Consider the following 14,349-nt stretch of genomic DNA (forward strand, 5'->3'; position numbering starts at 1 on the left):
TCGGAAGGTAGAGGGGACATGGGTTAGGAAGTCTTCTACCTCCACACATACCACCAGACATTCTTCTAGTCCAGACCCTGATTCTGATTATCCCACTCAGCCTTCCACTCCAGTACCCTCCACCTCAGCCGGACCCTCCTCCTCAGCTCCACCTACTCAGCCCATGGAGGTCCGGATCGCTCCTGAGCAGCTCCGGGAGTTGCGGCAGGAGATAGTTAGAGATCTCCGGGACGACCTACTTAGGGAGCTCCGGGGTTCAGTGCCTGCTCCTTCTCCTGCACCTTCTTCAGCGTTGGTCCCTTCCCTGTCCGCCGTGGCTGAGATGACGGCCCATGTGCGGGAAGAGATCGACAATGTAAGGTTCCTGGTCCAAGCCCAGTTCCATAGCATGAGCGAAGTCTCGAGCACCACTCGGACGATGCGCGATAACGTCCGACAGGATATGGGCACCACTACCCAGGGGGCCGAGCGCTTGGCGAATGTGCTCATCGACAAGCTGGACACACTTCAGAAGTCGGTGACCGAGCTCAATACGACACATAGCAGGGCCACCTCGGCCATTATCCGACAGCTCGAGCACGTCACCAATGCAGTCACACTACTTGCAGAGCGCATGCCTCGGGGACCCGCATCCTCCTCGAGGAAACCTTAGATCATTTTGTGTTATTTTGACATGTTTTTTTTTTTTTGTTTTACTTATTGTATTCTAAAATGTCTTTACATACAAATCAATACAATGAGTAGACATATTCTCTTCAATTCTGTGCAATTTGATCTATGATTGATTGTGTGTTCTGCTTACCTCCTTTTTGATACGATGACAAAAAGGGGGAGAAATACTTAATAGATATGTAAATGGAATCAACATAAAAAGAATCAAAATGAAATTTGTTCTTAGTGGATTTGGTACCTCGAGGCTCATTATCTCTCTGTTGGGGCTCCTAATGGAGTAATCTCCAGAATCTATTCAAGGGATATTCGGAGATTAGTTGAATCCAACTCAAGAACAAATTGACAGATTTTCCCTCTAAAAACCAAAAATTTCAGTCCAAAAACTTCAATGCATTAAAAGGAAATTCAGAGAACCAAAACAAAGATGAATGCATATGTTGAGGGAGAGAATCTGAATTTTCTTAAGAAAGCTAAATCATTAAATATATATAAGCCAAACAATTGTTTGCATGATATGAAGGCTTATATAATTCCAAATGAAAGGGGGAGCTTTAACTCCAAAATTTATTGTTTCACACCTTTCAAGCTTGGATAAATTAAATAACCAGACACTTGAATTCATTTATGAATTTTATTTTCCTGTTTATTGAGCAATTCACTTTACATATACTCAATGTTTTGTCATCATCAAAAAGGGGGAGATTATGGAGTGATTGATTAAAACCCTATTTGATTTTGATGAGCTCAAAGCATTTGAGTATATCTTTTGTTTACTAATGAATTCAATTGAGTGTTTCAGTGAAAATCTTGTCTAAGTGTCTCTAGATTTGGTTCAAGATAGTTTGGATAAGTTAAGAAGTCAATTTGAACCAAAGTCTGAGACTCGAGTCGACTCCAGAATATTACGAGTCGACTCCAAGCGTATCAGAATCACTGGCACGGGCTCGAGTCGACTCCGGATCATTACGAGTCGACTCCGACTGAGAACAGACAGACGAACAGAAAGCATCAACTCAAAACCTGTCAGCGAGTCGACTCCTGAAGTGCGCGAGTCGACTCCGATGCTTACCGAGTCGACTCCGGAGTAATATGAGTCGACTCCAAGGAGTTACAGACAGAAAAGTCAGAGAGCGATTTTCGACCCTAAGATTCGAGTCGACTCCTGTGGAACGCGAGTCGACTCCGATGGTTGGCAGGTCAACTCCAAAGAAAGCGAGAGTCGACTCTCAGTGGTTCACAAGGCAAAAGTCAGAGAGCAGTTTTTGGACTCTGAGATTCGAGTCGACTCCCGCAATGCGCGAGTCGACTCCGAGACAGCGCGATCCCAAAAAGACAGAAGACCAAATTATTGTCTCTGAGAGCCGAGTCGACTCCCAGACAGCTCGAGTCGACTCCAAGGCAGAAGGGTATGTTTCAGAAACTGAGAGCTGAGTCGACTCCGGAACAGTCCGAGTCGACTCCAAGACTGGACGAGGCGAATGACAGAAGATCAGGAGTTCGGGCTCTGAGCGCCGAGTCGACTCCCAGGACTGTCGAGTCGACTCGAGTGGGCCAAGTTGAAAATTAGCTCCATGGACTTCATGGGATGAGCCGACTCCGAGAATGCCAAGTCAGCTCCAGAAGTTGGCGAGTCGACTCCAGGTTAAGTCGAGTCGACTCCCAGCCGAGGAGTTCACTTTAATTCAAATCCGGAACAGTTGCCGAGCCGACTCCAGAAAAGCATGAGTCGACTCCCGCTACAGCCGAGTCGACTCCAGATCGTGCGAGTCGACTCCGACCCCCAACGGACATATTGTCAGGTTGTGCAGAGTGTGCAGAACGGGCAGAAAAAGGTGTCTAACGGCTAGTTTCCGTGGGGGATGGGTTAAATAGCCACAGAGGACTGTAGCAAGGTAGAGAACTACCATTCCATTCAAAAAGATCAAGCATTCATTCTCTGCAAGTGGTTTTTCAACGAAAAGAGGGAAGAGCGCCATTAACTCCTTCCAACCACATCTTTCCAACATTGAAAGAGATCTCCTCCTGCCTTCAAGTCGTCCAGAATTTCAAGAGGAGACCCGAAGTTCAAGAAGCCCTTTCTCTTCTCCAACTTAAACGCGTTTGAGGGCTCTTAACTTTGCTTTTATTAATATTGCTGTATATTTGCTTTTGAGAAGCTCTGTTTTTCTGTTTGTCCTCATTATTAGCATATTGTCTTAGCTTGGTTCAATCGGGGGATTGAATCAAGGGTGTAGAGGTTGGTTGGTGAGCCTAGGTTAAAACCAACGTGTAAGGGTTCGATTGTGATCCCGGAAAAACAATCGAGGTGGTTCTAGTCGGTGAGCCAGGAAAAACCGACCGAGTTCGTTGTGAGCTCGTAAAACAACAAGTTTGGTTGTGAGCTTGTAAAACAACCGACTGTAATCCAGGGGGTTATAGTGAATTCCCAAGTGAGACTTGGGGAGTGGACGTAGGAGCAAGGGTTAGCTCCGAACCACTATAAAAACCTTATGTTTGTGATTGTTTGTTCCTTTCTCTTACTCTCATCTCACTCACAGCACATAGCAACTAACTAATCATCTTGCTAAAGTCTTAATTAGTCTTCCACAAATATTTTAGTTGCAAATTATTTTAAAAACCCAATTCACCCCCCCTCTTGGGTTGTCTATCTGGGCAACAACATTAATGTTAAATAATTATTAGTTGATTAAATTCTGATATTTACTTAGTAAAACAGGTCAGACATATTAATAATTATTTTAAAAATTATGTTATATCCTATGAAATCTGAAAAATGTGACTGGATAAGAAAATCTATTTTGGCATGTATGTATTCTCGCTATGGTTATGATCTGGCCCGACCAATGAAGTTTATTCGTTGGCCCTGTTGGATATCGACATCCTGCTAGTGGGGGTTATTCACTAGTATATCGACATCTTGCCTGTGAGAGTTATACGTTGGCATATCGATACCTTGCCAGTGGGAGTTATACGTTGGCATTTTGATGAGCTTATATTCTAGCCCAACTACTGAGTATAAATATGGTCATAGCTCATGGCTCTCAAGATGAACTTGATGATTTGAAAGATAATTAATTAATTTATGCAATAAGAATTGAAATTTGAAGTGACTGAATATCGTATCGATTTGGCTTTGAATCGATGACTTTTGCATGCTCAATTTTAGTATACTATTATTATTTTATTGTTTGATTTATCTAGCTAAAGTATTCGTTGCTTACTTGCTGTCTAGGTTATTATACGATTTTTTACTATATTTACATATATGAAGAATTAGTTCGACTCGGGGATTTATCATGGGAGTGCGATTAGAGACAAAATTTTGACATTTTTGTTTAGACTAGATTTTATTTTAGAGTTGATACAAGATATTAGAATATTATTGGTTTTGTAAGACTTTTAATTTTGCTATTTAAATAGAATTTGAATGTTATTATTTAAATTATTTGCACTGCTCGATTTTGATATCATGATGAGACGTTTAATTGCCGTAACCTCCTGCTCGTGATTTTGGGTCGGGGCGTGACAATGATGCTTCAAACATCTTTCGTTTTCTACCTTCCTTGCTGTGTGGAGAAAGAATTATACTCAAAGGAGAGAATGTGGCATGTTCTTTATGTAAATCCACTGTTACACCCCTTAAACCTGTTGTTTGCTTCAAGCTTTGCACCCTTAACTTTTCCTCTAGCCTTATTCTCTCTTTTGCCTTCTAAACAAGCAAGCATTTAATTCCAGAAACCATCACCGGCCACCTTAAATCCCCCCCAGGACATGTAATCCTTCCGTGCGGTTTCAGCCTTTGCGAGACCGAACAAGAGGGAGAGAGTGAGGATGGTGGCCTTGAAGGTATTTGGACAGCCAACATCCACAGATGTTGCCAGGGTGCTGACATGCCTCTTCGAGAAGAACTTGGACTTCCAACTCATTCGTACCGACAAGTTCAAGGGAGAGCCAGTGGTCCCTGAGTTTCTTAGGCTACAGGCAAGTCATTTTGATAATTCTATCCTCACATTTCTTCACCTGAAATTAAAAAAAAAAAAAAACAAACTACTGCCTCACATTTCTTCAAGTTGTAGTAATACTAGTGTAGCACTGCAAAGATAACTACTGCTGGTTCTTCCATTCAAATTAGCAGGATCCTACTGGTCAAGTAATCTTTAAAGATGGGAAGTTCATGATTTTTGTTGGTAAGTTGTCCCCAGATACTTTCTTATGTATTGATTTTGTATGGGAATCCAATTAACATCCAAAGGCAATGTGGTTCTTTCATGCTTCCAGATTCAAGAGATGCTTGCAGGCACATTTCGGAGAAGTACCCTGATATGGGAAACAAGACCCTTTTTGGAACTGGTGTTCTCGAGAGGGCAACGATTGAACAGTGGCTGCAAGCAGAAGCTCGGATGTTTGACCCTCCAAGCTCAACTCTAGTCTTCCATCTGGCCTTCGCAACACCATTAGGCTTGCATCCTGATCAATCTTTGATCGAGAGAAATGAGAAGAAGCTGGCCGATGTTCTTGACATCTATGAAAGTAGGCTGGGAGAGGACGAGTACTTGGCAGGGGATGAATTCACGCTGGCCGACCTCTCACACCTCCCCAACGCACACTACCTTGTTACCAAGACAGAGAGGGGACGCAAGCTTTTCACTTCAAGGAAGAATGTGGCGAGGTGGTGGAAAGCAATCTCGGATCGGCCTTCATGGAAGCGGGTGGTCCAAATTCAGAGTGAGCATCCAAGTCCACTGGAGAAATTGGAGAACTAGAGTTTCATTTGGATGACTTTGTTTGCTGTGTGGTTTGGCTTCCCTTCATGTTGCGGCTTCCTTTTTTTGTTGTGTGTTTGTTACTATGCAAGTCTTCTTGACCTGCATCTGTCATGGATAAAGATCTTCTGTATCTCACAAAAAATTAAAAATAAGAAAAAGGAGTGTTAAGAATAATAAGATATTGTGGAGACAAATATTCCCCTGAGCTAAATATGTAAGATCGCTGTGAAGCCCAATAGTCCCACATCGGAAAGACTCGTTCCAGAGCCTGGGCATATGAGGCGGGTGACTCCAAATCCTGCAGACGCGTTTTGGGTGGAAAACAAAACCGGGGAGGGGTGAAGGACGCTTGCGTGAAGCCCCAGAACCGGACAATATCTGGCAGGGGAGCCCCGTGTTCCCCCCTCATGTAGCCCCCACGTAGGCACTAGGTGCCTCACGTGCCTCGCAGAGGCGGGGGCGTGACATTTGGTATCAGAGCCGAGGACGGCTCTTGTCCGATGGTGGGAAGGGTGTGAAGCCCAATAGTCCCACATCGGAAAGACTTGTTCCAGAGCCTGGGCATATGAGGCGGGTGACTCCAAATCCTGCAGACGCGTTTTGGGTGGAAAACAAAATCGGGGAGGGGTGAAGGACGCTTGCGTGAAGCCCCAGAACCGGACAATATCTGGCAGGGGAGCCCCGTGTTCCCCCCTCATGTGGCCCCCACGTGGGCACTAGGTGCCTCACGTGCCTCGCAGAGGCGGGGGCGTGACAATCGCAATACGAGCATAGGGTTCGTACAAGTAGTAACATCTTGCATGTATCATTCTATGCATTATATATTTTATTTCATAGAAAAAACTTATTTTACACGCAATGAAGATGCTATGTTAGGATTATGCACTATCAATTATTCAGGGAGAAGTATGATCCTTGCGTTTCGCTAAAATTAGTAAGAAAGTTGGCACAAGATAATAAGGCTGCAATGCCGACTTGTCAAGAAAGTGTTTCAATAGATCCGCATGTAAGAGAGATCTACTCGCATTATAATTATCCATATCTAAATTATTAAGAGGCACTATTAAAGAATTGAACCTAAAATATTTAATTACTGAGCTGCGGGGTATGACTATTGTAGCTAAGCCCTAATTCCTGTACCATAATGTATCTTAATCCTATATCTACATCTAAAGGAATTATATAGAAGCTAACAGAAGTGAAAATAGGAGAACGGTGATACAAGAGGAGGTTGGAGAAGTCGAGGAGGTCCAAGAGGTTGGCATAGATGGGGCGATAGAGAAGGTGGTAGAAGTGGAAGAGGAGATAAAGACAAAGAAGGGCAAAGAGATGAGAGCACAAAAGTGCGATCTACATACCACTTAAACTAGTCTTATTGTTAACAGATGATAATAATTTCGTCGAGTTAATATTATACTTTTGTTTCGTATAGGTTATCGTAAATCAGAGATAAAATGCATATTTGATACAGATTTGGTTCAGGAAGATGCATAGCCCAAGCTGTGCGCACCCGATCTCGCCATGGCCTAGTCGAACCCATCATTTATCAAGCTCCAATATGGGCAGCAGCCATGCTTGACCATATTAGAGCGACACTTGGCGACCATCCACATGGAATGCACAACGGATCCGTGATCTGCATTGTCCCATGAACAGAGCTCCCCAGCCGTCCGTGTGCAGCCCATCATCTCGCAAGCATCTCCGCGTGCGAGCCAGCGTCCGCGTGCGATTCTCCCGCACCCAAAGTACTGTGATCTTTCCCCCGAATCAGCCTCCGTGATCCATTCTCGCAACTGCTCATTTCATGCGCCTCCCAGCTTCCTCCATCTTCGTTCTTCAAGTTGCAACCCCATATCCTAGCATCCGCCCGAGCCTGTGAAGCCGCCCAGCATCCCGCATCATTTCCTTTCCCCGTTTCAAAGCTTCCGCAGTCAACGTCTTCCATGATCCCAGCCTTTGTGATTCATCTGGCATCCATCTCATCCGCGTTCTCCTCTTCCACAGCGTCGCACCCGATCAATGCTCCCATGCTCGTGATCGTCTCCCAGTATCCTGTGAATCTTCCCAGCGGCCGTCCGGAAGAGATCGCGCTCCTCCACAGCTTCCGCCCGAGCCCGAGCGTCTGTGAGCCAGCATCTGTGGCAATTATCCCGCGATTACCTCCCAACATTCGTGAGCCAGCATCTGTGGCGAGTCACCCGAATCACAAGCGCCAGCAGTCCAAGCTTCATCTTCAGTTCTCACGCGCTTCCGGATCTTCCTCCCCACCAGCACATCATCCGATCGCGATCTTCCAGCAAAATTCCAGCCATCCACGATGCATCCGGATTCATTTTCTTCCGGATTAGCATCCATCCGTTGATCTCCACTGCAAGAAATCAGGGAACATTGCTGGCCCTAGAGCTCGACTATAAGAAGTTCCTCTCTCGGCTGGGAATGGTAGCCATCCAAGAAAAGAAAACAGGGGAGGAGGCTCATTCAGGAGGAAGAAGAGAGGAACCAGCTGAGCCATTAGGAAAGAAAAAAAAAAGAGAAGGAAGAAACAGGGGATGCCCTGTTCTTCCGAAAAGAAAAGAAAAAGGGAGGGAGAGTTTAATGTTTTAATGGAGGGCTGATTTCTTAGGTGAAGGATGATGGAGGAACCTTTGATGTTTTGCTTTATTTGAAGTATATTCTAAACCTTTACTCTTATAGATTTATATTTTTAATATATTATGGATTCTTGCATAATTATTTTGTAGATAGTTCTTTAATGGTTTATGTTGATTGACATATGGACCGCTTTAGTATTTGATTTGTCGTTGATGTAATAGGCACGATGAATGCCTAGAAATAGAGTTCATATATCCAAAAAAAATATATTCCATGCTTTGATCTATTCTACTTTTACATCTTTAATCAAGAACCGAAGAATTTATTTCTTGAATGCAAGATTATCAAGGGGGATTCCAGATCCCTACACCATCTTAATCTATCCAAACTTTGATTCTCCATTTACTGATTGATTTTCTATTTGCAAAATATTATCTTAATCCACAAATTTATTTAATTAATTAATCTAAAATTACGCTAATAATCCATAGATCGTTTCCTGAGGAATCGACCTCGGACTTCCGAGTTATACTACTTGTGCGACTCTCCTGCACTTGGGAGAACAATTTTTCGAGAGCACCAAATTTTTGGCGCCGTTGGCAGGGAACGGCTGAGTTATTAGTATAATTTTAGATTTAATTTTTATCTTAGTAGTTAGTATTTTTCTTTTGAAAAAAAAATTAAATTAAATCTTTACTACTATTTTTAATTCCCTGCACAGTCTGCATCAAACTCTGATATCATAGAAATTAGCCGTCGGATTGGACTCAAATTTGGTCAGCTAGTGCAAGAACATTGTTCGATAATCTAAACGGTCTGATTGACATTTTGAGACTTTTAAGACCATTAGATTAATATAGAACCTTGCTGATTTTTGTTTTGAATTTTTTGTGTTTAAATTTTTAGAATCAGAATTTTATTGTTATTATATCTCATTAACTCTTGTTGCTAATTGAAAATTGAAGAAAAAAAAAACTTTAAGAAAAGATCAAGGGTGATTATTCAAAAATTAAAAAAAAAGAGAAAAAACCTAAAATTTCAAATTTTAAATTTCAAATTTCATAATTCAAATTTCAAACTTCAACTCATAAATTTTTTTTAAAAAAAAGAAATAAATAATTTGCTTGATCACCTATTCAATAAAATTAAATGTCATGTCATAAAATATTAAAAAAAAATCTCTTGATTGTTGCATATAGTATAAGGCATCAGCATAAAATATTCTAAAGGCTGAATCCATTAAAAAAAGATAAGGTCGGGATTTCATCACTCGTCCTTAGCCCAAAAATCACCCCAGTGCATAAATATCCTAAGCTTAACTAAAATCAACTAGACGTTGGCCCCTAAGGACATTCGAGCTCAATATGACGAAGACCACCGGAAGTTGCACCAATTTCGCTCTATGGCCCAGTCGATGTCTAGGCAAGCTTTGTTCCTTTAAGGGAGACAATCTCTGTTCGAGAAAAGTGGATTTTAAGTGGGACCCTTGCTAAATGCATCGTGACCCCTCCACTTACCTGAGAGCTTACCTGGTCGACTAGGTTACTAGACTGGATTGGAGGCTTAGGTGTCCTCTTCAAATCAGTTAGGAGCTGTCTAGAAATTTAAGAAAAATATTAGAAATTGAGGTGTAATGTTTTGTTGCATATTTGATTGTGAATAGATTTTTGTATTAGGGTGTCGTTTTAGGGTATCTTTAGTTGGTACTTATATTTATTTATTTAAAAAAAAGAAAGGGAAATATTTTGCATGCTAAAGTGGAATAGGGACGACACCGGTCGATTAAGTCGTACAACTTTAGATCATCCCTTAGGACACATCCCTGAAATTCCTTCGCAATATCTCACATCTTGTGAGATGGCTGATTTAAATGAAAATGCGGGGAGTCACCACAATCGAGAACGAGAACCCCATGTTATGACTCTAAGATAATACCTACAACCGGCTAGGACTAGTCAGCCTTTATGTATAAATTTTTCTGATAATGTAGGACATTTTGACATCAAACCAGGGGTAATTCAATTGTTGCCCAAGTTTCACGGGTTAGAGTCCGAGAGTCCGTATCTTCATTTAAAGAATTTTGAAGAATTGAGCATTACCTTTAGAGTGCCGAACGTCACCGAGGATTTCCTCAAGTTGACATTGTTCCCTTTCTCTCTAAAGGATAAGGCCAAAATATGGCTAAACTCCTTGCGACCTAAATCAATAAAATTGTTCCCTTTCTCTCTAAAGGATAAGGCCAAAATATGGCTAAACTCCTTGCGACCTAAATCAATAAGAACTTGGCAAGATATGCAGAGAGAATTTTTAAAGAAGTTCTTTCCCGCACAAAGGACCAACTTTTTAAAAAGACATATCAGCAATTTCCAACAAAAAGACAATGAAACATTTTATGAATGTTGGAAAAGATTTAAAGACCTTCTTCTCTCATGTCCTCATCACGGGTTCGAAACTTGGAGAACTATTAGCTTCTTTTATGAAGGTTTATCTCCACAGTTGAAATAGTTTGTAGAGACCATGTGCAATGGTAGATTTTTAGAAAAACAACCTGATAAGGCATGGGAGTACTTGGATTTTCTTGCTGAGACTGCCCAACTTTAGAATAATGGGGATAGAAACAATAAGTCTTTACCTAAGCCTACTAGCTCTGTTCAGGGAGGCCTTTACAACTTCAGAACTGAGGATGATCTTCATGCTAAAATGGCAGCCCTCACTAGGAAGATAGAAGAAATTGAGCTTAGAAAAGTTGAGCCTGTCAAGACTATAGAGCTTCGAAACGAGTGTTGTGGTATCTGCGATATGTCGGGTCATACCACTATAGATTGCCCCACTATACCGACATTCAAAGAAGTCTTGCACGATCAAGCAAATGCTATGAACTCCTACAAAAAGTATTATAACGATCCATACTCGAATACCTATAACCCTGGTTGGAAGAATCATCCAAATTTTAGGTAGAGAAACGATCATCCTCAACAGTCACACCATTCAGCTCCTCCACCTGCACATCCTACTTTTGCATCACCACCCTCTCAGAAGCCGAATATCGAGGATACCTTGCAATCTATACAAACTTTTCTACAAAGTCAAGCTAATATCAATGCTCAAAATACTCAAAATTTTGAAGATATAAGGAACCAATTATCAATGTTGACTGCCGTCCTAAGTACCCAAGAGAAGGGTAAGCTTCCAGCTCAACCCCAACCTAACCCACAAGTGCACGGTAGTAATAATACGGCTCCTTCTAGTTCGCATACAGAACATGCAAAGAGCATCATGACTTTGCGTAATGAAAAAGTCATTGATCAGACCGTTCCATTGAGACCGCAGGTCACTTCTAATTCTGATGCTCCCAAAGTCGATGAAAGGGACAAAGAAGAAGTTGAGGTCCCAACTTCTACCGAGAAAGTTGAATGTCCTTTTCCTCCACCTTTTCCACAACGGTTAAAGCCGTTGCAAAAGCTCGAACCTAATTCCGAAATTCTTGAACTTTTTAAGCAAGTAAAGATCAACATACCTCTTCTTGATGCAATCAAACAAGTACCCTCATATGCCAAATTTTTGAAAGACTTGTGTACTGTCAAGCGCCGATTAAATGTTAAGAAGAAGGCATTTTTAACAGAAAACGTAAGCGCTATTTTGCAGCACAACATTCTCCCTAAATATAAAGATCCAGATTGCCCAACTATCTCATGCATCATAGGCGACTTCAGGATAGAGCGAGCATTATTAGATTTAGGGGCGAGTGTGAATTTGTTGCCATATTCTGTATATGAGCAACTTGGTTTAGATGAGTTGAACCCAACCTCCGTCACTTTGCAATTAGCTAACAGGTCAGTTAAAATTTCGAGAGAAATTATCGAGGATGTATTAATCCAAGTAGACAAGTTCTACTTTTCGGTCGATTTTATCGTATTAGACACACATCCGGCTTCAAACTCACAGTCTCAGATTTCGGTCATTTTAGGATGTCCATTTCTTGCAACTTCTAATGCATTGATTAATTGTAGGAATGGCGTCATGAAGCTTTCTTTTGGTAACATGACCTTAGAACTGAATATTTTTAATGTGTGCAAACAACCCAATGATCCCGAAGAGAGTAAGGAAGTTGATTGGGTTGAAACCATCATGGAAGAATATTTATTAGCCGAAGCAATTAACGATCCATCCGATGATAGCTTAATTGATTGGTGTCCTAATGACACCGATGATGATGATTTGTCAGTCATACCTATTGTGGATAGTCTGGATATCAATATGGTCAATGGGTGGAGACCAAAAGTAGGGAAATTTGAGAGGTTGTCGCCTCGAGAGGTGAAAATAATACCATCCCATGAACAAGCACCTAAGCTCGAATTGAAACCCTTACCAAAGGAACTTAAGTATGCATTTCTTGGACCCGAGGACACTTTTCCTGTAATCATCTCATCTGGACTTGATCATACTCAAGAAAGAAAATTAGTTGGTGTTCTAAAAAATCATAAAGGAGCCTTAGGGTGGTCTATTGCCGACTTGAAGGGGATTAGCCCCTTAATCTGTACGCACCGGATATATTTAGAGGACAATGCCGAAACTACAAGGCAAATGTAACGAAGGTTAAATCCTACGATGAGAGATGTGGTTAAGACAGAAGTCCTCAAGTTGCTTGATGTGGGTATTATTTATCCAATTTCCGACAGCAAGTGGGTAAGCCCTACTCAAGTCGTTCCTAAGAAGTCGGGTTTGACGGTAGTAGAAAATGAACAAGGTGAACTAGTTCCAACTCGTGTCCCGACGAGTTAGCGCATGTGTGTTGACTACCGAAAGCTGAATTTGGTCACACGAAAGGATCACTTTCCTCTACCCTTCCTAGACCAAGTGTTAGAGAGAGTTGCAGGGCATGATTTCTATTGTTTTCTCGATGGCTATTCGGGATATTATCAAATTGAAATTTTACCAGAAGATCAAGAGAAGACTATCTTCACTTGTTCTTTTGGCATATTTGCTTTCCGATGAATGCCATTTGGGTTGTGTAATGCACCTGCCACATTCCAAAGATGCATGCTCAGCATTTTTGAAGACATGAACGAAAAATTTTTAGAAGTGTTCATGGACGACTTCTCCGTTTTTGGCGACTCATTTGATAATTGCCTTTCACATTTACGAGCAGTCTTAGCTCGATGTATGGAGAAGAATTTTATACTGAATTGGGAGAAATGCCACTTCATGGTACCAAAAAAAATTGTCTTAGGACGTATTGTTTCATCGAAGGGCATGGAAGTAGATAGAGCTAAGATTGATTTAATTGCTAAGCTACCTGCACCCAAGACGGTTAGAGATGTTAGATCATTTTTGGGTCACGCCGGATTTTATAGGAGGTTCATCAAGAAATTTAGTGTCATAGCTCGACCATTATGTAACCTCCTATCCCTTGATACATCGTTCAATTGGACTGAAACCTATCAGGAGGCATTCGAAAAGTTGAAGTCTATGCTTAGCACTGCACCCATCGTGCGACCACCTAATTAGTCATTACCTTTTGAGATTATGTGCGACGCTAGCGACTATGCGATAGGAGCTGTTCTAGAACAACGCAAGGATAATAAGCCATATGTCATTTACTATGCAAGCAAAACCTTAAACGATGCTCAAATGAATTACACTACCATCGAGAAGGAATTGCTTGCAGTAGTATTTGCCTTAGATAAATTTCTCTCTTATATCCTTGGTGCTCCTATTGTTATCTTCACGGACCATGCGGCACTAAAATATTTGTTGGATAAGAAAGAGGCCAAACCACGTTTAATACGATGGATACTTCTACTCCAAGAATTTGACATCACTATCAAAGATAAAAAAGGAGTAGAGATTATGGTTACTGACCATTTATCACGATTAATTTTTAATGATTCGGCACCACAGTTCCCCATCAAGGACTCATTCCCCGAAGAGCAGTTGTTTGCACTTTCTACTATGCCATGGTATGCTGATATTGTAAACTTTCTTGTCACGAACCGGATTCCGGAGCATTGGGGGTCGATAGATAGAAAAAAATTTTTTGCGCGAAGTGATGAATTATTACTATGATGAACCCTATTTATTTAAATATTGCAATGACCAAATCTTTAGACAATGCATACCGGATCATGATATACAAAGTATACTTTCTTTCTGTCACACTAATGCTTGTGGTGGACACTTTGCTTCTAAGAAAACGGCAGCTAAGGTGTTGCAATGTGGTTTTTATTGGCCTACACTATTTAAAGATGCCCACGAATTCTGCAGGGCATGTGACCCATGTCAACGTGTTGGAAGTCTAACTCGTAGGCAAATGATGCCT

At 41.5% G+C, this 14,349-nt stretch overlaps 1 protein-coding gene across 1 annotated transcript; it reads left to right on the top strand.

Annotated features, from left to right (window-relative positions):
* The first annotated feature begins 4,392 nt into the window (after positions 1-4,392).
* LOC113461816 (glutathione S-transferase F10-like) lies at positions 4,393-5,632 on the top strand. Its single transcript, XM_039118799.3, has 3 exons — positions 4,393-4,653; positions 4,808-4,859; positions 4,951-5,632. Exons 1-3 carry the CDS (start codon positions 4,504-4,506, stop codon positions 5,433-5,435), a joined length of 687 nt encoding a protein of 228 aa, XP_038974727.3. The 5' UTR covers positions 4,393-4,503; the 3' UTR covers positions 5,436-5,632.
* Positions 5,633-14,349: the final 8,717 nt, after the last annotated feature.

Source organism: Phoenix dactylifera, chromosome 6, assembly GCF_051530095.1.
Source record: "Phoenix dactylifera cultivar Ajwa chromosome 6, Ajwa_hap1_PhDact_Kaust_v1.1, whole genome shotgun sequence".
Lineage (NCBI taxonomy): Eukaryota > Viridiplantae > Streptophyta > Magnoliopsida > Arecales > Arecaceae > Phoenix > Phoenix dactylifera.